This window comes from Furipterus horrens, unplaced genomic scaffold (assembly GCF_987537825.1).
Source record: "Furipterus horrens unplaced genomic scaffold, mFurHor1.1.pri manual_scaffold_12, whole genome shotgun sequence".
Taxonomy (NCBI): domain Eukaryota; kingdom Metazoa; phylum Chordata; class Mammalia; order Chiroptera; family Furipteridae; genus Furipterus; species Furipterus horrens.
This window is the reverse complement of record NW_028327182.1, coordinates 74,521,140-74,542,746: the sequence shown is the minus strand read 5'-3', so window position 1 is coordinate 74,542,746 and position 21,607 is coordinate 74,521,140. Positions and strand designations below refer to the sequence as shown.

Here is a 21,607-nt window from a genome sequence, read left to right as displayed (position 1 = left end):
ATGAGATGATAGATCTTTAATGGGAATTTTTATTTTCTCATTTTCTGTCCTTATGCTATAAATCAACATACCCCCACTTTCTTTCCTTCTATTTACTGATTACAAATTAGTTAAGATACACCCAGAGGCTATCTTCTTAAGGATGTTTCAGTATTTTTAAAAAACTAGAGATCTTCATAAATTTAATTTTTTTCTTTGATTGGCTATATTCGATTTTGTGATATATACTTAAATAGAAGAACAGGTGTGTGGTTTAACTCTTAAATGAAATACTGGTTGTGATCCATCAGAAAGAGCCTCCCTGAGCAAAGCCACTTCCAATGCACCCATAAATACAGAATACAGCCTCTTCAACTTCTAACAGAAATTTCACTTTTTTGGCCTAGTTTTCCTCCAAGGTAATTTTTAAGTTTAAATGATAAAACTATACAACTAAAATCACTCATTGAAAGCTGTAGCTTTGAAATATAAAAGTTATGTAAATATAAAATACAAAAAGTTATCAAATGATAAGTAAAGCTATTGAAAACAAACTGTAAAAATGCTTTGTAATTTGCAAAGAACTGTACAAACATAAGATGATATTGCCTTTTGAATCTTATTTCTTTACTAACTAAATTATTTTGAGGTGAAATGGCATTTCCCTTCCAAGAAATGAAAGAAAATAAACAATGTTTTTAAGGAAAAAATAGAATTTGCTGTGATTATTTCCACTGGTAAGATCAAAGAATTCATTGAACTGTAGATGCCATTACTTTTCCCTGCAAGCTACTGTCAGTTACCAGAACTTCACCAGAAATTATTTAAGATTGTTTGAACTAATTGAATCATTAGATCAAAATTAAATTTTTTGTTACAGAATCACATCACCTTTCTGCAGAAATAGACAAAAGCAAAAGCTAGTTTCCATTCATTACAAGGCAGCATCTCACCATTCTCTTGCCCAGTCATAATTCAATTGCTACAAGATTCAATTTTAAGATACATTTGTATAGGAAAGATTTAAAAATTAACACCTGCAATTTCTGCTTGAATACAATGAGTCATCTTTATTTTGAAGTATTTACAGCGTTTTAGATTTTTTTTGGCACACTTTACCATGCGTGTTGTTGATTACTAGTCACGTGACTGACACAGTAGTCTGGAACCACAGTCGCAATGCTGGAAGATTTCTGGATTTGAGCAGTATCTTTATGGCATCCAGAGCAGACCTGTCCCACCAATAGGACTACTTTACAAATTTTAGTCCCAAAACGATGAGCACAGCAAAGTCCATGCATGCAATCAAAGATTCTAAGACAGGTGCAGGGATCAAGAAGCATAACTAGTAGGAACAAAATAGACAGGAGGATGTTAAGAATAGGAAAGGGTGAGGCCAAAGAATTTAACATGCAGGACCCATGGACATGAACTAAGAGGGGAGGGGTTGCTGGAGGGAATGGGGGTACCAGGTGGGGGGGGATTGAAACAACTGTTAACAGCATAATCAATAAAATATACTTAAATAATTTTTAAAATTTTAAGACAACTTTCTCCCTCTTTTTCTGTAACAAGATTAATAGGGGCTTTAGCAGTAAATGGGGGAAATTGCTACTGAGATAAGGGCTTGGGATATAGAACCAAAAGCCACAAAGCAAAAGTAGAAACAGCATACAGTTCTCCTGGAGCTTGATATGCTGAAAGCAATAATGAAATAGAAATTTCAGCTCTACCTGACGGAACTAACTTTTTATAAAGTTAAAACATTTGCCAAAGAAAGGTGGGCTTTCCAGGCCTGAAAAATAAAGTAGTATCATTCATTAATGTTTTATTAACTGAGATTTATACTGATACAAAGACCACTACTTACAAAGGGGCCAGTTCATCTGAGGACACAAATAAGAATGGTCAATTGACCACCCACAAACTTTCCAGCTGCTTTATGTCAAAAATTGGAATTTGACACCACAATTTGTTAAAAAGCATCTTAGTGAAGTTTGAGAATGCAAAGTCAATGCACCTATGTTCATCTCTATTTTGCATCCTGAGGATCTAAAAAGGGAAACTGCCATTTGGTAAATTATAGACTGTAAAAGGATGTGTATATAAAGTTCAATTCAACAATGAAAGGTTTTCTTGCTAACCAGTCCATAATTATGGCTACTCCTCTGTCCTCTTGGTCTGCTGATTACCTTGTACTCCTTTCTACCTGATCTCCATAGCTGCTTATGAAAAGAGATTAGAAGCAAGACATGATCCCTACGTGTTTCTGAGGTAGAGAGGAGTAAAAATTTCAGTCTACCCTTAAGATTTTTTTTTAAGTACTCAGAATGCTGCTCTTACCCTTACTGCCTTGTGATTTCTTAATATTTGGCTTCCTTTTGGATTTGTTTTCCTGAATTGGATGCTTAGTTGTTACTTCTGTAGGTAGCAATGTCATCATGGTCATTAGTCTGCCTTTCCAATATTGGGGCTGCATGTTCCCTTGCAGAGCAAACATCTAAGAGACAACCAGGTGTAGTAAGAGCTATTAACTTCAAGGATTAGAACCATGGACGTGCTACTTACCGTACTGTTGAATAGTTTGGCAGACCCTCTGCCTTCAGTTTATATATAACTTTCTAGGTTTCTGGGACATGTGCGCTAAATATTTACGTGCTCACGTATGGCAGGAGGTAGTTAAGTATTAACAAAATCAAAGTAAAAACAGAAGAATTTGAAAGACTCCAACCTGCACCTTCCTTTAAAATCATCTCCAAGTTGCTGGCTAGAGCTATTGCCAGTAAATAAACTATTTTCTTGTGTCAAGAAAAGGCAGCTGTAAGAATTTACTTCAAGCATGAATCCAGGAAACATTTCGAGAATGCCAATCTTGGGATAGTCTAGTCTATGAGATTGAGATTCTGTCTTCAGTCTACAAATCACTGGAGCAAAGCTCATTAGAGCAAAGCTGTCCCTGCAAATGTTTATGATGGCTTAATGTTCACGCAGAGCGTTCCTCAGCAGCACGCGGCATTGTTGGCACCTCTGCAGCCACAACATGGTATCACAGTCATTGTCAGACAAACATTGTGAACCCTGTGAAGAGAAACTTGTCACCAGTCTAGGGACTCCAACAAGACATAAGGTAATGACGTTTTATTCAGGGCAGCAGGTGGAGGAAGCCAAGTCATAGTGGCACCTTGAGTGCTGTGACAAGCCTTAGGCCGCATCTTTACTTTTCAATGTAGTTGGTTTTCTCCCGTAAAGGGGACTGGTACATTTTTCTTGTTTGCTATCAAGCTCTAACCAGATTTCTTATATTTTATTTTTTTTTATTTTTTATTTTTCAGATTTAATGTGTTTTATTGATTAAATTATTACATTTGTGCCAATTTCCCTTCCCTCTGCTCCCCTCCACCCGGTGGCCCCCCTCCCTCCAGTTGTCCCCCCCTTTTAGATTATGTCCATTAGTTGTGCATACAGTTCCTCCCAACCTCTCTCCGTCTATTCCATTCCCTCCTACCTTGATCCCCAATTCCTATATCATCTCCCTCCCTTTCCCCATTCCCCCTCCCTGTTGACCTCCCCCCAATATGCTTCCCATACCCACAGTTCCTCTTCCACTCTCGTTGCCTATTTAGTTTGCCTTTGTTTCATCTCCCTAGCTTCTGTTTTTTTTTTTAAACCAGTCCCTTTAACATCTCATATAACAGTGGTTTGGATCTAGTGAACTCTTTCAGTTTTATTTTGTCCTGGAAACACTTTCTCTGTCCTTCTATTCTGAATGACAATTTCGCTGGATAGAGTATTCGTGGTTGTAGGTTTTGGATTTTCATTACTTTGAATATTTCTTGCCAGTCTCTTCTTGCCTGTAGGGTTTCCCTTGAGAAGTCAGCTGATAGTCTAATTGGGACCCCTTTGTACATAATTCTTTTCTTCTCTCTTGCTGCTTTTAAGATTCTCTCTTTATCTTTAATTTTTGACATTTTGATTATAATGTGTCTTGGAGTGGTTCTCCCTGGGTCCAGTCTCTTGGGAACTCTCCTTGCTTCCTGGACCTGCAGGTCTATTCCCTTCCCCAAGTCTGGGAAGTTCTCCTTTATTATATTTTCACTCAATTTTTGAAGTTCTAGTTCATCTTCCTCATTCTCTGGCAAACCAATGATTCTTATGTTGGGTCTTTTATAGCTGTCCCAGAGGTTTCTGATCCTTTCATTGTTGCTTCCCATTTCCTCTCGCTGCATTGGTTGACTGCTTGTTCCTTCTCCATATTCCAGTTTGTTGAAATGAACTCTGGATTTTATTTCCTTTCCTTCTGTCTCGTATGCTGTTTTGTTCCTTTCGTTATGAAAGTTTTTCGCTTCTTTCATATCTTTTTCCTGCTCTTTTGTGAATTCTGTAAGCCACCTGATAACAATGGCCCAGAACTGAGCCTCTGACAGGTTTCTTATCTGTTCATCTGTCAGGTTCTCTATCTGCTGCCTGGTGAGTTGTGTTACCGGTATTTCTAAAGTTGCCTGCCTCATTTTGACAGATGCGTTTTGTTTTCTTGGGCTGGCTGTCGGGGGCAGTGCCTGTGTACGCGTCACAAATCAGCGACCGGCCGGCGCCTGCCTGTCCGCGACCTATTTCGCAGCCCTGTGGTGCTTTCTTTGGGGGCGGGGGTCCAAGATGGATTCACACAGTTATTCAGCTAGGAGACCGGGATCCGTCCTCCCGCCCCCCTGGGCCTCACTGTTCAAGGCGATGCGGCCGCTCTCCCCAGCTCCGGAGTCGCGCATCGCCAGGGGCTTGCGTAGCTGGGACTCCTCGCCGGGGTCGCGCAGCGCCAGGGGCTTGGCCGCCGGACTCCTCGCCGGGGTCGCGCACCGCCAGGGGCTTGCGCAGCCGGGATTCCTCGCCGCCCGCCGCTCCGGGTGCGACCGCAAACAGCACTGCCCACTTTAACTCTTACCTGCCCAAATGGCACCGCTGGTTTATAACTTCATATGTTGGACTTCCGTGTAGTTTTATTTTCTGGAATTTCTAGTTATCCTTTGTTTTGAAGTAGTTGTATTCCTCTATAGTTGTAGAGGGAGACCTAGCGTGTCCGTCTAAGCCTCCATCTTGGCCGGAAGTCAGATTTCTTATATTTTAGATCTTACTTTTAAGTTCTCCCTGGAGCCTTATTGCCCCTTCGCCTTTGTCACTAATCACAAATATACATATGGGGATCCCCCAAGGAGCTGTTTCTGGATATGTTATTTTAAGTGGGGGATGGAAGTGAAACCACGCATTGCCCCACAACCCAGTCACTGCTAATCATTCAGTATTTGCTTTCAGTCCTTTTGTAGTTTCCCCTCATGACTGCTTCCCAACACTAAAACCCCACGAGGGTGTATTACCCGGAATGGCTGTAGCATGTACCACCAATGGTGGGTGGTGCCAAAAGTTACTTAACTATGCATTTGAACAATATTTTGGTATTATAAATAATTTGGGAATAGAAGCTATGCATTCATAATTGGAGAATGCCCCTGAGTGATTCTAATGCACATTTTCTTATTTATAGCCACTGTTTTAGTTCTACTACTTGGAACCGTATTTTAGTCTGGTTTTTTATATAAACCATATTTGCAAATATTTTTACGTAACAATAATATAGTTCTTGAAAATCAGGGCATTTTTTTATGTTCAAAGGAATTCTCTCTTTCAGGAGATTTTGTGAAGTAATTAATGAAGCAGTGTGGAAGCATGATACAATTTATGTTTTAAGTGCTGGAAATAATGGTCCATGCCTTTCTACAGTTCAGTTGGAACTACATCAAGTGCAATAGCTTAGTTTCCTGTTTTAGGACTGGACTTGATTAAAAATAAGCAAACAAAAAACCTTTTAGTTAATTCAATGTTAATTGGATTTCTACGGCATGCAACACCCCTCCGGGAAACTGAAATCTCGCAGGGGCCTGCTGATATGGAATTTACTCTGATGTAGACCTCAGCCTAAGCGGTTTAATGAAACCAGAGCGACAGTGCTGTGGGACACACAAGAGCCACCACTTCCAATTTGAGATTTTAGGTGAGGCTTCCTGGAAGAATATGGGAATGAGGGTTTCAGTCAGTAGGAATGATCAAGCAAAGGGCTTTCCAGACTAAGTGAATAACATGAGTAAAGACACTTTTTATTTACAGAGTATGACTACTTATCTATAGTATAGTTTCCTCCTTTAAGGTCTCTTGGGACTTGCAGAAAGAACCAGATGTGGAGGAAAGAAACTTTTTCAACTCTTTGGTCTTTAGATATGATGCAGTGTTGTCTGTTTCACTGTAATCTAGTGGGGGAAATGCTCATCAACAAGAGTTATGGGAAATCAAAATTAGTTGCAGTCACAGTATGAAAATAATAAAATTAGCTTACATTATAACAGTAGCTGCCAACTTATGCAGAAAAAGCCACAAAATATAAAACCCACCCCTGTTCTTTTTAATTACGCAGCATGAATGAGAAGGATAATTGAGAGAAACAAGTATGTAGTAAATGATGTCTAAAATTTTGTTTGTTTATTTTTATTTGAGATCAAAATAAGACTTTGTACTGCTGAGGTCTAAAAGTGAACCGGGGACATGGTTTCAGATATGACCTCAGAAGGGAAAAGTGCCAAGAGTTATTATGTAAGCATCCCCCAAAACAAGACTAGACCAACCTTGAACACTGGAAAGGGTTGAGGGTGGGGCTCTATGTACTCTGGGAATCTGGCCAGTTTCTGGGGGCCAAGAACCCACCAGGTGTTTCTTGTCATGCAGAGAGCAATTATCTTCATATAATTATTGTTAGTAAAATCTATATAAGCTAGGGAGTAGGGATCGGCCCTCTAAAGCATCATCCATGGAGTGGACGCACTGCCCAAGACCCCTGGTGTTCCCACCGAGGCTCCGGAGGACTGCCTCCCCAGGGCTTCCCGGCGTGTTGCTCTGTGACTTCGGGTGCTGATAGCTCCATTGGTGATGTATTCTTGATTGCTGTTGGCCTGTTGGTAGGTGGGATCAACCCTCAGACTGGCGGGGAGGCTCATCCCTGACCACGGTGTATGAGCTGCTGTGCAGGTGTAGTCTCGACACAGCTTCTTCTGCAAGTCCCTGGTTATAAAACTCCCCCTCCACCAGTCTTCAGTCAGTCATTTGGGGTGATTGTTCCCCAGTTTAGTTGTATTTCCAGTTTGCTTCTGGGAAGAGATGAACACAGATCCACCTACTCCACCGCCACCTCGGAAAATGCTCTTGCTTATCTTTTATTTCTAAGCATTTGCTATTGGTATTAAAAATTTCTTTATTTAAATTTCAGTTTCTAACTATTTGTGGTTAGAATTTCTAAATACACTTGAGCTTTGTATGTTGACATTTGGCAAACTTGCTACACTTACAAATTTCAGTAATTTCATAGTAAATTATCTACAGGTCCAGGGTCAGCAAATTATGGCCTATGGACCAAAGCCAACCAAAGGCCTGTTTGTACAGGTCCCACAAGCTAAGATTGTTCTTGAATTTTTATAAATTATTGTAAAAAACAAACAAACAAAACAAAAATACACAAAATATTGTACAGAAACAGTATATTGCCTACAAAACCTAGACATTTATAATCTTGCCCTTTACAAAAAAAGGTTTTCTACTATTCGAAACTTGCATGCTTTATTTCTTTCCTTTCATCAATTATGTTGCTTAAAATCTCCAGTACAATGCTGATGAGAAATGGTGGAAAGCTGGAATTTTAAGTTTTTTTGGTTCTACCTCAAAAGAGACCCTATTAATATTCTATAATTGTGATGTTTGGTTTAGATTTTTCTGTAGTCTTCTTTAATTAGAACAAATAAAATTCTATTCTTTCCTAATTTTCTAAGATATTTTAATTTAAAAAAATATCAGACAACCAAGAAGTTTAGCTTGCAATGGTCGTAGGCAGTTGACACAGAGGGAGAGTATTTATAAATTCAATTCTCTTAAGAAGTTTCTTAGGCAGCACCCATTTCCTAATTCTAGCTCTGTTTCCATATTTTTCACTTTTAGTCATTGTTTAGCATACGATTGTTTTCTGTCATTCCATATCCTCTCCTTTTGCTAATGAAAATCCTTAGAAGAAGATTCTTCAAATTAAGATGTAAGAACCCCATGAAGCTCAGCTTCAAAAAACATGTGACAGAAGTATATTGACAAGTTTATAACTGTGTTCTACAGTAGAAATAACAAGGAGAAAATATACTTGTTCATTAATTTATTCATGTGAAATTTACTAAACATTTCATTGAGACTTTTGGAAGCCAGCCAGCAAAGTTATTTTTATACTTTCATGTTATTCTTTGTGGATACTTAGATTAACCAGATAATCTTAAGTAGGTTATTTTAGAAAGCTGCTGTAATATTAAATTCTGTTTATTTGGGTGTACAAGTTTGTTTTTTAATGCACTGCTTTCTCAACCTTACAAGTGTTTTATTGACAATACAATCTCTAACTCTGCTCCAAACACACTAATTTTTTAAAAGGTATTTTGTTTAATTTAATCCCATTTTAGTGTTCCTTTAAAAATTTTCACTGATGACTCTGGAAATTCAGCCAAGAATGTTGTATCAAAAACTTGCTTGAATTTATCTAAAAATTCATAATCAGTGCTGAATCTGAACTTGTTTGCCCAAAGCAACACAGTCCCTGGCTGGCAGAGGTACCCCATGGTGGTGAGCAGCTTGTCCAGACAGTAATGGTGGTAGACTACATCAGAGGCCAGAACGTAGTCATAGTAAAAAGTTGCCTTGGGGAAGTTTTGTTCCAGACTTTCTCCCCACACCAGTTCTTTCACTTCAGGCAGATGTGCTGTACGTTTTAGTGTGTTCTTTAGAAGGTTGTATTGAAGGTTTCCTAGGACATCAGGCAAATCTGTTGCTGTGACTTGAGCTCCTAAGAGAAAAAGTGTTAGTTACCTTAAAACATTTGGGCTTTCAGGGTGGACATATATTCTCAGGAAGAAACAAAAGCAATAGAACTGGGCTTCTCAACCTTGGCCCTACTGACTTATGGGCTGGACATATTTGATATAATTCCACTGGATAAGTCTTTCAGGGGCGGTGGTGGGGGTGGGAGCTGCCTTGTGCTCTGTGAGATGTTTGGCAGCTTCTCTGGACCCCATCCACTAGATGACAGTAGCACCTCCCCACCTGAATTACATTTGTCTTAAGATTTTATTTTTTTCTGGCATAAAGTATTCACTCAGCAGCCAGTTTTCTTTCCACAAAGGATGATCTATTTTGTATGACTTTCACCCTTATCTAAATTCATTTAAATGAATTCTTAGGCATTTAAAAGCTAGTGACAATGGTTCACTAAATAGATCACCAAATTAGTTAAAAATACAAAACAAGGCTATAATACTGTGGGCAGAAGTATGACAGATTAATACCTACCTCTTGCCCAGTGCCCGGGAACTCACAACCTGCATTTTGGGTATAGATCTATGTTCACCTTGGATTAACTCACTTTTTTTTTTCTTTCCCCCTTCAAACTGTTAGTTAAAATATTTGCAACAAAAAGCAGAAGACAACATAACATAGTTATTTACAACAGACATTTAAAAGTGACACCTCCAAAATTTCACCTTCATCACATGGTAATTGGTGGCCTCTCTAAGACGCAATAATTTTATCTCTGTAGTGATTCTAGCTCATGACATCTGAGGGAGAGTCAATGAGTGAAATCATGGCCAAGCACCTAAACTACAGTCTGTGATAAACCACAGCCTATGACAAATCACATCATTGTTGTCACAATAAAGATCTTATGAAACAAGGTCAGAAATAAACAAATACACAAACCTAAAATACTGGCCACAATGGAAACAAGGCCTGGTCCAGCACCAATTTCAAGTATTTTAGCATCTTGAAGATTCAGTTCCTCTGTATGTTCCTCCAAATACTGACACAAAGCTGTAGCCTAAAAAATATTTGTAGTTGTCACTTGAGCACTGGAACACTGGAAACTAGTAATGACCCCAATCCCTACCCCAAGTTAAATAATTTAGTTAAATATAAATATTATATTAATGTTTCAGTTTATGGAAAGATTCATCAGAATCAAAATATACATTTAATGATGTATTTAGATCTCTGAAATATAGAAATTATACTATGCATCAAAGAAAACAGGTTTGTTAAATCGCCTGCATTAGAAGACTCTTGATCAATCTCTAGGAATTGGAAGATCAGCTCATGCCTTGCAAATCCGGGCAGTGAGGCCTACAAGACAGCAACTTCTTGCTCTGGTTTAGTCGTGTTGGACCTCCACCTGCTTTAAGAATGTTGTATAAGCCCTGGCTGGTGTGGCTCAGTGGATTGAGCACCAGACTGCAAACCAAAGGGTCTCTGGTTCAATTCCCAGTCAGGGCACATGCCTGGGTTGCACGCCAGGTTCCCAGTTGGGGGCATGCAAGAGGCAACCACACATTGATGTTTCTCTCCCTTTTTCTCTTCCTCCCTTTCCCTCTCTCTAAAAATAAAAATAAATAAAATAGTTTTTTTTTTAAGTGTTGTATAAATGTCTTCAACACCTCTCTCCTAGCCTTTATCAAAACTTAAGTGGGCTAGGGCTTTGTTATACTGGACAACTGGGCAGTTATTTAAGTGGTTCCTCTAAGAAATACTTAGACTAAGGGAAGAGCGCTTTTCAAACCTTGGTGTGCATGCAAATGATCTGGGGGCCTGGTTCAAGATGTACATCTTCATGCAGTAGGGTCAAGGTTGTGTGGGGGGTCAGGACCACATTTCTAACAAGCCACCAGGTGATGCCAGTGATCCTGGGTCATGGACCACACTTTGAACTGTAGTAGCAAGGAGATGTTAAAACAAACAAACATGCAAATAAGTTAAGATAGCTTTTTATACAGAAAATCAAACGTCCCTTGAGAAAAAAGGGTAATTATTTGCGATGTGGGGGTGTCAATATTAGGAAGACAGGGTCACTAGAGCTCTCAAGAGGACATAGCTTTCGAGGTGTTTTCTAAAGAGATAGCCCTGCCCTGTGAGAGGCTGGCCCCGCTGGGGTGCTATCCAGTGACAGAGCTTTTCTCAGGAACAGTTATATCTTTTGACATTACAAACACTCCCCCACTCCTTCTTAGCCCTACTTGTCAGCACTGAAAAGTGATCTTTTTCACAGAGAGCTGCACTAGAACTCACAGAAGAAAAGGGTGTTTTCCCACTTTATGTAAACCCTTCTTTTATAGCTTTCAGGGGGCTGAGGTCCCAAGAGAGGCCAGAGTTTGGTGGATGAAAGGCTTAGGCCTTAATGAGAATAAAACAGCCCAGTGGGCAAGTATCTTTTTCTGTTCCTGATCTCTGATACCGCTGCCATGGTTGTCTCTTTGTCAAATATATTATCATAGAAAGCTGTGGAGTAGTTTGGTGATTTTCTCACTTGTCATCAAACCAAAGAAAAACAATAACAACAAAATCATAGACACAGACAACAGCATGATGATTACCAGAGGGAAATGGGGGAAGGGGTTCGCAGCAGAGGGAATCTGGGGAGACATGGTGATGGAAGACTTGACTTGGGGTGGTGAACACACAGTACAATACACAGATGATGTCTTACAGAATTTTATATCTGAAACCTATATACTTTTATTAACCAATGTCACCCAAATAAGTTCAATTAAAAAAAAGAAAAGAAAAATCTTATTTCGAAAGAAGTCACACATGCATAAGGGGTGAAAGCAGAGCTTCCGTGGTTGGGAGGAGCAAGAGGGGGTGAAGCTGTAAGAGTGTGGAGCCCCTTGGCTGTCCCTTCTTCCTTCTGCTCCCCTTTCACTTGCCGCCAGTACCCTGGATCATGCAGGGGGCTCTCCATGGAACCCCTAATCATGACTTCTCATTGTACCTGCAGTCCCTGGACCTGAGGTTCGTATCACCCTGGCCTGTGGGAGGTGCAGAGGCACAGCCCCAGACCTCCTGAATCATAATCTGCATTTTAACGAGATCCCAATTTGGTTCACCTCCACCCTGTTCTGATCTGGAGCCTCTCTTAGCCAAGGCTGAAAGCCCTTCAATGGAAAGAACAGCAGCGCTGGCATCCGAGGCCACTGACCCAGCCTGGCTGTGCACTGCGCCCCCAGTGCAATAGCTTTGCCAAATCATTAACTTTTCTTCATTAATTGAGTAATTCATTACTATTAATAATATTACATTAACAATTACAGCTAACATGAGCTTGGGCCTATCACTTCATTAAACCCTCACAACCACCTTGGGAGCTGGACGTTAACCCTGCCCCATGCTTTGAATATGGGAATGAAGGCAAATGGAGGCGGAGTGAGTGTCCATGACCACTCAGCCAGGGAAGAGCAGGTTTTCTCGCTCTAAATTCAGAGCGTTCCCATTTCGGCGGCATCCTCACAGGGCTGTTGCAAGGAGAACATGAGTTGCAGTCATGCTCCCTAAACGTTTCTACTGGAATATCCACAGTGTGAAAGGAAACAAGTCCCAGAGGGTATGTGGGAATGGCCCCAAGCTACATGCCGCAAAGCCTAAACCCTCAAAATGTGATTTCTTATCTTAACAATTCACATGAATTTTTCATTCTACTTCCTGATATATTCAAGTTTATGTTAATATAAAGAATAATGTTTCAAGACCATAGCACAGAGGAAAATCAATGTCTATGGGAGAGGCGCTATGTATTTGTGCAGCCCAAGCACGCCACCCATACCGCTGGAGGCAGGGCAACAACTGGGCCTCAGTTGGAGAAACACAGAATGTTAAACACTTGGCAAGTTGTCCAAGGTAACACGGATGTATGAGTGTTATTATCACCTCCAGAAATCCTACCATCCCTGTGTGACATTTCTCTCACCCCTGGCCACACCACCGCTCCGTAACTCTCTATTGATTCTTGAATGACAATCTTCTTGCCTGCAAACAGATAATACTCCTGAGTGTAGCTGGCATAATCTGTAGGAACAAATTCCTGGAGGCTCTGAAGAGACGCTTCTATGCTGTTAAAATCTGTGGAGCAGAAAATAAAATAGTACAATTGGTAAGATGGAAACAGATTGAGAATTCTTTCAACAGAGGGCCAATGCTATCAATGACAATGGCTGTAAACTCACACAAAATAATGATATGGGGTGACAGGGACATAAAATTCAGATGTGACATTTCTATCAGATGATGAAATGCCAAAGGATGTCCTGATTCCTTCCCTCTATTTAGGAGGTGACGTAAAAGGTGTGGCTCCATCCCCACATTCTGTTTTGACGACAGGAGAAAACTAAATGGCACCAGGAAAATGTCACCGATGGGCGGCCTGTGTAAGGAAGACCTGGGCAAACATGGACCTGACTATTTTTAGGTCTTGAGGTAACATTCCTACACGTTGGCTGGAGTGTGTTCCTTAAATCCTTCCTACATCGGCTCCTCAAAAGGTACAGGTCACCCAAAGATGAGCCAGCCCCGCAGTCCAGGGGAGGTTGTCAGATGAGCTCTGACTATTAAGTTACTACTGCTTTAAATACTTCCTTACTCTCATGACCCACTCTGGCAGCTCTCAAATATCACATAAAATGAGAGGAAAAGAGCACCTGCTTGGAGAAGGATGTGAATAGAGGGTGAAGAAGGCTGGTGGGCCTTTAAAGAAACCTACTCAGGAGTCAACCCCTGAGAGGCAGGCACGCAGGCTATTTCAGGTATCCCTGATTTCCATATGCATTAGGACAGTTCTACGCTTCTGGTCTGTAGACTGTAACAGGTTCCCAGGAAGAAACAGTACAGAAACTTGGAGTAAGCATTTAGAATTTTTATAATTTGATCATGCCTGTTGAATCGATTTACATGCTTGTGTTTTGCATGTATTTTCATTTTGTTTCCCTAGAAATTCATTTTTGTTGTGTTTTACAAAAAAAAAGTAGCAGTATGTGGCAGATTGGGAAAAGGTCTTTGACCATAGTGTGAGCGAAGAGACTGGTTTATTAAATAGCGTAACAGATGTCCGCAGCTCTTCAGAGTACTGCCCTTGGCCACAGGTTCTGACTTAGTGTGTCCCACACGGGAAGGAGAATTCTTAACCTTAACGAAAGGCGAGCTTCCAGAGACCAGGGACTGCACTGTTGACAAAGAGTGGCCAAGTCAGCCCTGAGATGTTGTCTTTTCCTGTCATGAGCCCTGGGTAGGGTTGTGGGAGTCTGTAGGGGAGGGAAGAAGACCTGTGACCCTCACCTACCTCTATGAAGTTACTGACATCTAACAACACCAACCCAATATTTATGAATGAGCAGGGAAGCCCTAGCTTCTCTCAGAGGACAGGGAGGCTGACTCTGAATTCGGTTTCAGAGACAATTAGAAGGCTGAGGAATAGACTGTGGTGACCGATAAATATTTGACGACCAGTTTGGCGCAAGGGAAAGAAGCACCAGTTTGTAGAGTGTGATGTTGACCATGGCGTAAACACTCCCACCCGGTGACTTCAAACTACTGGTAAAATGTCACCAGGAAAAGATGTGCAGCAGCGCCCCATCATGGAGTAGTTCTGCCATCCAGACACCCGCGATATCAGTGGCCTCAAGAGCATAGCTAATTGTCAGATGTACTAAAATAATTCATGATGAGTCATATTTATGACCTTAGTTTTTTAAGATACCTTTGCCTTTCATATAACCAATTTAATTATACATTTATATAACTTAAATTTCAATAATGGCCATTTTAATAACCAACTCACAAAGTTCCTGAAATTCAGGAGCTGGCTCAGGCCAGTCAGCATGAGGAGTCAGCACAGTGCTGCGCTTCTCCTCAAAGGCTTTCATCAAGAGCGGACACCAGCAGGCACCCATGCCAACTCCTGCAGGCTTCTTTCCCCTACCCTACCCCTGCTATGGCCCAAGCACTCACTCTTCCCTTCCTCCCACATATCACCAACCAGGGACCCTCAGGACTGGGGAGAAAGTTGATGGGCTGATTTTGAATGGCTCATCATTTCGCAGGTTAATAAGCTAATAATGTTTATACTTCCCCGATCAACAGTGTAAAGAAACATGGGTATATAAATATTCTCCCATAAGAACATTTTATGCTCTACAAAGATATAGAAATTTATGTTTATTGCATAGTAAATATTTTCATCTAGTGTATCTGTGCTAGCCTGGTTGTTTTAGAGGGACCAGGTTTTAGAGAAAAGTAAAGTTGCATTTTTAGGTAAACAGTTAAGTAAAAATAAATAAATTCTAGTTTAGTAGAGTTGAAACATAATTATACCACATGAAATTATTGTAAATGTTACAAATGCTATATCTTGGCTTTTATGACATTATTTTTCATGTCTATCAATTACTAACTACTAAGTCCCTGTCCAGAAATGCAACTGTAATGATTCCATCGTCCTGATGGGAAGATATGCTTTGCTTTACAAGGATGCCGTGTGTGACAGAGCTGCCAGGAATGCATTTTGGTGAAAAGCAGGAACTAATCTAAGTTTCATTTCTCTTTAAAGGTTCTTGTTACAGAAATACACAATCTTCGATTTATACACAAGACAAAACAACTTTGTGGATTTTGATAAGTAAATAATGATACTTATGCTTGCATAAGGGCATCTTCCTACGAAGCTTCATTATACGAACAATTTAGATGGATGTTAACCAGACTTACTGTAGCGATCATTTCACAATATATCCAAATATCGAATCATTTTGTGGTACACCTGAAACTGATATAACGTTACACGTCAATTATATCTCAATAACTGTCGTTTAAAAATCTAGAGTTAAAAGGAAATGCAAATTCTCCTCACAGCAGTTAGCTGGAAAATGCCATCACTAGAAAAACAACTGAGAAGGTGCTGAGGTGACAAGGGGGTTTACCTCCTACCCGTCCACGGGTGCTGTCTTTCTGCAGCGTCTCCTCCTCTGCCTCAAACCAGCCATCTGGGGAGCCCGATCCTTTCCCCAGACGCCCAGGCTGCTGCTCGGAGCTCAGACACGCGTCCATAGCGGGAGCCGGCTGAAGAGCAGAAAGTTGGACAAGACCCGAGTGGCTCAGCCCAGACTGTCTGAGTCTCTCAGAGGGCTCTAAAAGGTGCAGCTTATCGCCTTAGCATCTGCTGAGTGGAAAAGAACACCTGCTTTTCAGCTTAGTTCCCTGGGCGAGCAGGGCACCCGCTCAAGGAGCTACCATCCTGGTTGTGCAGAGCAAAGTAGAGGGAGACCATTAAACGTGACCGAACCTATTCTGTGCATGAAGAAAGGCAAAAACAGAACAATTGGAGTTGGTGGGCATGATGTTGCCAGGGTCTAAAGAGTACTTCTGATAACTCTGGAAGCTGAATCTTAGTAAAGAAAATCTGGTCTAGCAATATGACTATTGGCAGCGCCTTGTGGACTGAAATGATATCATGGGTGAGAAGCCAGGATTTGGAGCAAATGCAGCGCCACTCCATTTTCATCCGAGGCTTTATTGCAAGACAGGAGAAAGGGCTGTGGGGCAGAGAGCCAGGAGCCTGCTTTGGCTCCCCACTCTAACACTTCGCAATTCATTTAATCTCCTCCTTGCCATTTCTTCATCAGCAAAAAGGGGACAATAATGCCTGCCTACCTCTTAGGGCCGTGGTGAGAAACAGGAGAGCAAAAGTGATTAGTGCAGCATGGGAAAACTTCTTGATTCAGGAAAGAGGACCTGGCTGCTAGGGTCACTGATCGGTGTCAAAATAATAAAACTTGACATCGCTGCAGGACATGTCATATTGTTGCCAAGCACATTTCAGTGTTTTACATGGACTGATTCATCTAATCCTCACAGCAAACCCTGTAAAGTAGATGCCATTATTATGCCTCTTCTCAGATGAGAGAAATTCAGGCACAGAGAGATGACTAAGCAGCCCCAGTGCATGCAGCTCTGGTTAGTGGCAGAGCTGGGAATCAAATCGAGGTCCAGCTGCAGAGACTGTCTTCCTATATGTGAGGCAGGACACAGCTTGAGTTGGCCCTGCCTTTCCTTGCTTCATTCACCCTGAAATGACTCATAATGTCTTCTCATCACAGTGACATTTTCTAGTCTTTTTTTTTTTTTTTTTTTACAAAATGTGAGTGGTTTTTCTTGTTTGTGTCTACCATTCTGTATTTTCCACTCACACACGCATTGCCTATCATCATATTGTTTTGGCCAACGTTGGATAGCAAGTTGCCACACCTGCCACACCGGAACTTACTGGCTGACCCAGAAACCAACAGGAAACCCTGCCATCCAGGCGTTGACCTACTCCAGGGAGCAAACAAAACACAGGAAAGAGTGCCAGTCCCTGCGGCGAATGTAATTCCATCCCACACCTGTAGAAACTATGTCCCTCAAATCCATGTGCAAGAGGATTTCGGACAAATGAGATTGCTGTGAAAGTACTTTAACATTTTCATTGGCTCTAGAGTCAAATAAGTGAACATTTTTCCTAATTCTCCAACTCACCAAAGCAGCCAAGAGTGATCTGTTGGTCTGTGCTTTGTAGGAGAAGAGTTTTCTCTTGAAGATACTTGCTTCTTCCTTTCAACTTTCCCACAACTCCAGGAAGTTTCCCCTAGAAGATAGCAGACTGGTGGCTTATGAATCCACAGAGCATCTTCGGTGCAAAAGTCTCAGCGCTGTGGCAAGGAGCCTGCATTTGAACTTTGGCTCTGCCATGTGCTGTCTTTGTTGAAAATGTAGATAATGATGATACTTACCTCACATGGTGGTAGTGGGAGTTAAGAAAAGTAATCTGTGCAAAGACTCACTACAATATCTACTATGATCATCATCTCTGAAGCTAGAGAAGTCATGCAATATGACACTCTGTGCCAGACTCCCGTCCAGCATCATGGAACTCTGAACATTAAGTTTAAAACATTTCTTCATTTTACAAGCGAAGGAGAATTATTTTCCTTGTGAAATGAAGTGACTCCCTCCCCCATCATTATAGTTGACATGAGAAATCAATTTTTTCCCAAAGACAGTCACACATTGAAAAATGACCTAGAATGTAACTACAGTAATCTGCCCAGCGTTCATTATTAGTTTGACACATCATATATATATCACACGTTAGTATTTAATAAAAAATTGGGAAGTTTAAAAAATGACTCTGTTAGTATGTACCCTCAAAATAATTTTGAGCTGTTAGTTTAAAGATATATTTACCTTATGTAGCAGAAGAGATTTGAGATATCTGTGTACGCTTTAATCCCCAATGTTTTATATAGATCTGCACTTAAAAGGATTAGCATTTTATGAACAAAAGCCAGCCAGTGGAAGTCCAAGTTATTTAGGGTAGCATTACCCACCAGTACCCAGACACATTGCTTTGCTAGGATTTCCTCTCTCTCTCTCTCTCAACCTCTCTTTCTTCCTCACTCCCTCTCTCTCTCTTTCTCTGTGTCTCTTTCAATCTCTCTCTCTCTTAAAATTTATCTCACACATATATTAAAATTTATCACACACACACACACACACACACACACAATCCTTGGAACATGAAATAAGAATCATCCTCAAAAGGTCCAGAAAATCACTCCAGCAGAGCAGAGACTGCACTCAGCGGTATTCTGTGATGTTATTTGAAATGTAGACTTATATTTCGCTTTTTTAAAAAGTGGGGGCTGAGAAGTTGAAGTTTATGGGCCTGCAAACTTTTTGCTCATTAGCCAAACTCCTGTGGCTAAAGGAAGGGGCATGCCTACCATGGTCTCTGTCCTGGACCCTGATTCTAGCACCCAGAAACAACGTAAGACTACCAAGAGGTAGTGAAAACTTGCAAGGAAGACATGAGAACAGTCTCTGCATAAGAAGTGACATGAGTAAGGGCTTAAAGTCCCATAAGGGGTATTTAGTGGGGGCGGAACTGAGCAGGAAATCAGAAAAATTCTGTAAAGGAAAAAGCAAGCTGTTGTAATTTATTTAATAGAAATAGGGACAGTTAAAAGGGAAAGAAGAAGAGTGTTTGTTCATTTTGGAAGCCTGGAAACGCTTAAAATAGAATATAGGGCATGTAATTTAAATTCTCAGGCCAATAGGAATTAAATAATCATTCATATTTATGAGGGACTATATTTAACCTTTAAGCTGAATGGTGATTTAGCCTGAGTAGGTATAAGAGCCTATTTTTATTTTTATTTTCACCTAACATTGGTACTTGATGTTTGTCACCTTTAACTCCAGATCTTCATGTGGCTATGCTGTGGTCCTGTGACTATCAGGTCTTCTTTCCCACTCCCTTAAATGAGGGGAGGTGACCTGGAGGCTTTTTCAAATCTATCATTCTAGTGCTCTTATTATTCCCCAAATGGTTCACTTCTATGATCATGCCCTGCGCTTATTTCCACCAGATGTAGCAAAAAGCGGTCATCATTGCAACTTGTTAAATAACTTTTGAAAACCGATTGTAATGCATATGAATATATATCTGTACATTTACACACGCGCATTCATCCTATGAGCTTTAAAAATGAAGAAGAGGACAAAGAAGAAAAAAATTTTAAACCTCTTTAAAGCCCACTATATAGAGAAGTAAACCATTTCTGGTATTAACTTTTAGGCCTTTTTATTTTGCATACATTTAATAAAAAGCTATTTTACTGAAAAGGAAACTGGATAAAAACATGTACCTCTTTGACCTAGAATGGAATATCCTATTATTTTAAGAGTTTCTTTGTAACACTTCAAAAACCATCTTTCAGGTATCTGCTTTAAAAAACAAAGCAGAACTCTATTACCTGGAACTGGAATGAGTCCAGTCTGAAGTTCCTAAATATCGGACTGTGGCGGGTGACATCAGAACTACCTGGAAGCTTTAAAATGCACAGACTCTAGGCCTCTAGAAATTCCTGTTCAAAGGTCTGAGAAAGAGCTCAGAAGTTTGAACTCGCAGTCTGACAACTGTTCTGTGTGTCTACAGCACTTGGCATTTAGTAGACATCAATCTATAGGGCAGGGGACACAGGAGTTGTGTTCAGATAGTTGAAGTGCCATCCATGAAGACGGATTAGGCCTCTTGCATGGCCCTGGAGGGCATGCTGATGAAGTAAGTTTCCAGGAAGCAGAATTGGGCTCTATAGGAAAGAACTTTCTAACAAGCAGAACAATGGAACAGTTGATCTCAGGGAGCCTAGCCTAATGGGAAGTGGGCCAGATTTGAAGTCAGAAGATAAAAGATTGGATCAAAGCTTTATACAAGGTCACTTTCTCTGCCTTTGTCCATCGGCGTAGACCTCTGATCTGTCACTGGGCTTTTTCCAGCTGAACCCAGCTCTTTTGGCCAGTGGTCCTCATCGTGGAAGAATCCTTCCCTTCTCCCAAGGACATTTGATGATTTAGACATTTTTGCTTGTCCCAAGTGGGGTGGCATGCTACTGGCATCTAGTGAGTAGAGACCAGGGATGCTGCTAAACATTCTATGTTTTATGGGGCAGCCCCCACAACAAAGAACTGTCTGCCTCAAAATGTCAGCAGTGCCGAGGTTGAGAAACTCTGGTGTAGGCAATAAATCTAGGCTGTCATGCAGTGTGAATTCTAATCACCATGCCGCATATACCTTCTACTAGCCAGGTGATCCTTGTGTCCCCTCTGTCTCTGTGCCCTCATCTATAAAATGGGGTGGGATAGTATTTCCAGAGTGTCTTGTACATGCCAGATTCTGAGCTACATCTTCCCAAAGATCCGTCATGGCAGTCTGCACTTCATCTGCTTTCTCCCAGGAGAATACCCAGAGTTAGGATTTGAGAGAAATATTTGGGGAGTGAGAAAGAGAAAATAATTGAGGGTAAGTGCAGAAGCCAGCAAAGAGTGGTCTATGAATGAGGTCGAGGGGAGATAAAATCTTACAACCGTGGCAAAAGGCTGGGAGATGAGGCAAATCACAAACCTCAGAATCATTCCATTCCAGGTTCAGGAGGCTTTAGGGCTATTTCTACATGACCCTCTTAGCACAAGTGCAGAGACTAACAGCCTGAGCACTCAAGTGTGTCTGAGAGTGAGGCGCGGCAGCATCTGCTATGGCCCCATGAAATGCTGCTATTCCTTTACACAACTGTAAGGAGTAAATGAAATATTATTTATCTGAAAGAATTTGCCTGGTGCCTAGAAGCTCGCAATCATTGGTAAGCAAATATCTTCTATTAAATTGCTTGTCATTTAAGTAGAGGGCTAAAAAAAGCAGTGCATTTTGGAAGGATTCTGGATTACTCACTGAATCAAATGGAACCTCTAAGTATTGGGGCTGGATAAATAAAGAGTCCAGGCCTGCTCTGGCTCCAGAGATCTCAGAAGCAGGAGTTCATGGGCTTTCTCATTCAACGGTGCTGTTGGAGACCTCAACTTCAGTCACCTTCCATCCCCATGTAACTGTGGTCAAGATTTAAGATGTGGGGGAAAATATTCTTATTGGTGTAACTTGGTCATAAGTTCAGCCCTACAGTCAGCATTGGGTGGTGTGAAAAGCACCCACCAAATGGTTAGGAACAGGTCTGGCAGCTCAAAGGAGGGATGCTGTGCCCAGAAAATGCGAGTTAGGTGTGGCTCTCCTCCTCTTCCTGGCTACCCTGTGCACACACATTTTCTGATTTTGATAAATACAGTTTCAAAATGGAAACGCAGCATCTCTACAATGGATGGTAAC

At 41.0% G+C, this 21,607-nt stretch overlaps 1 protein-coding gene across 1 annotated transcript; it reads right to left on the bottom strand.

Moving 5' to 3' along the window:
* Nucleotides 1-8,253: 8,253 nt before the first annotated feature.
* On the bottom strand, nucleotides 8,254-18,159 carry LOC149996402 (protein-lysine methyltransferase METTL21C-like). The gene is made up of 6 exons (XM_090258460.1): nucleotides 18,136-18,159; nucleotides 17,428-17,536; nucleotides 15,834-15,972; nucleotides 12,833-12,984; nucleotides 9,799-9,916; nucleotides 8,254-8,887 (listed from the first exon to the last, which is right to left on the bottom strand). Exons 3-6 carry the CDS (start codon nucleotides 15,958-15,960, stop codon nucleotides 8,493-8,495), a joined length of 792 nt encoding a protein of 263 aa, XP_090114586.1. The 5' UTR covers nucleotides 15,961-15,972; nucleotides 17,428-17,536; nucleotides 18,136-18,159; the 3' UTR covers nucleotides 8,254-8,492.
* Nucleotides 18,160-21,607: the final 3,448 nt, after the last annotated feature.

Bases quoted from the DNA above. Each gene is read 5' to 3' on its own strand.
- LOC149996402 (XM_090258460.1), bottom strand. From the start codon at position 15,960: ATGGACGCGTGTCTGAGCTCCGAGCAGCAGCCTGGGCGTCTGGGGAAA. The intron at 9,917-12,832 runs GTGAGAGAAATG...AATATTTTTTAG, and splicing joins GAGCGGTGGTGTGGCCAGGG to GCTACAGCTTTGTGTCAGTA. The intron at 8,888-9,798 runs GTTTGTGTATTT...TTTTTCTCTTAG, and splicing joins CATTGTGGCCAGTATTTTAG to GAGCTCAAGTCACAGCAACA.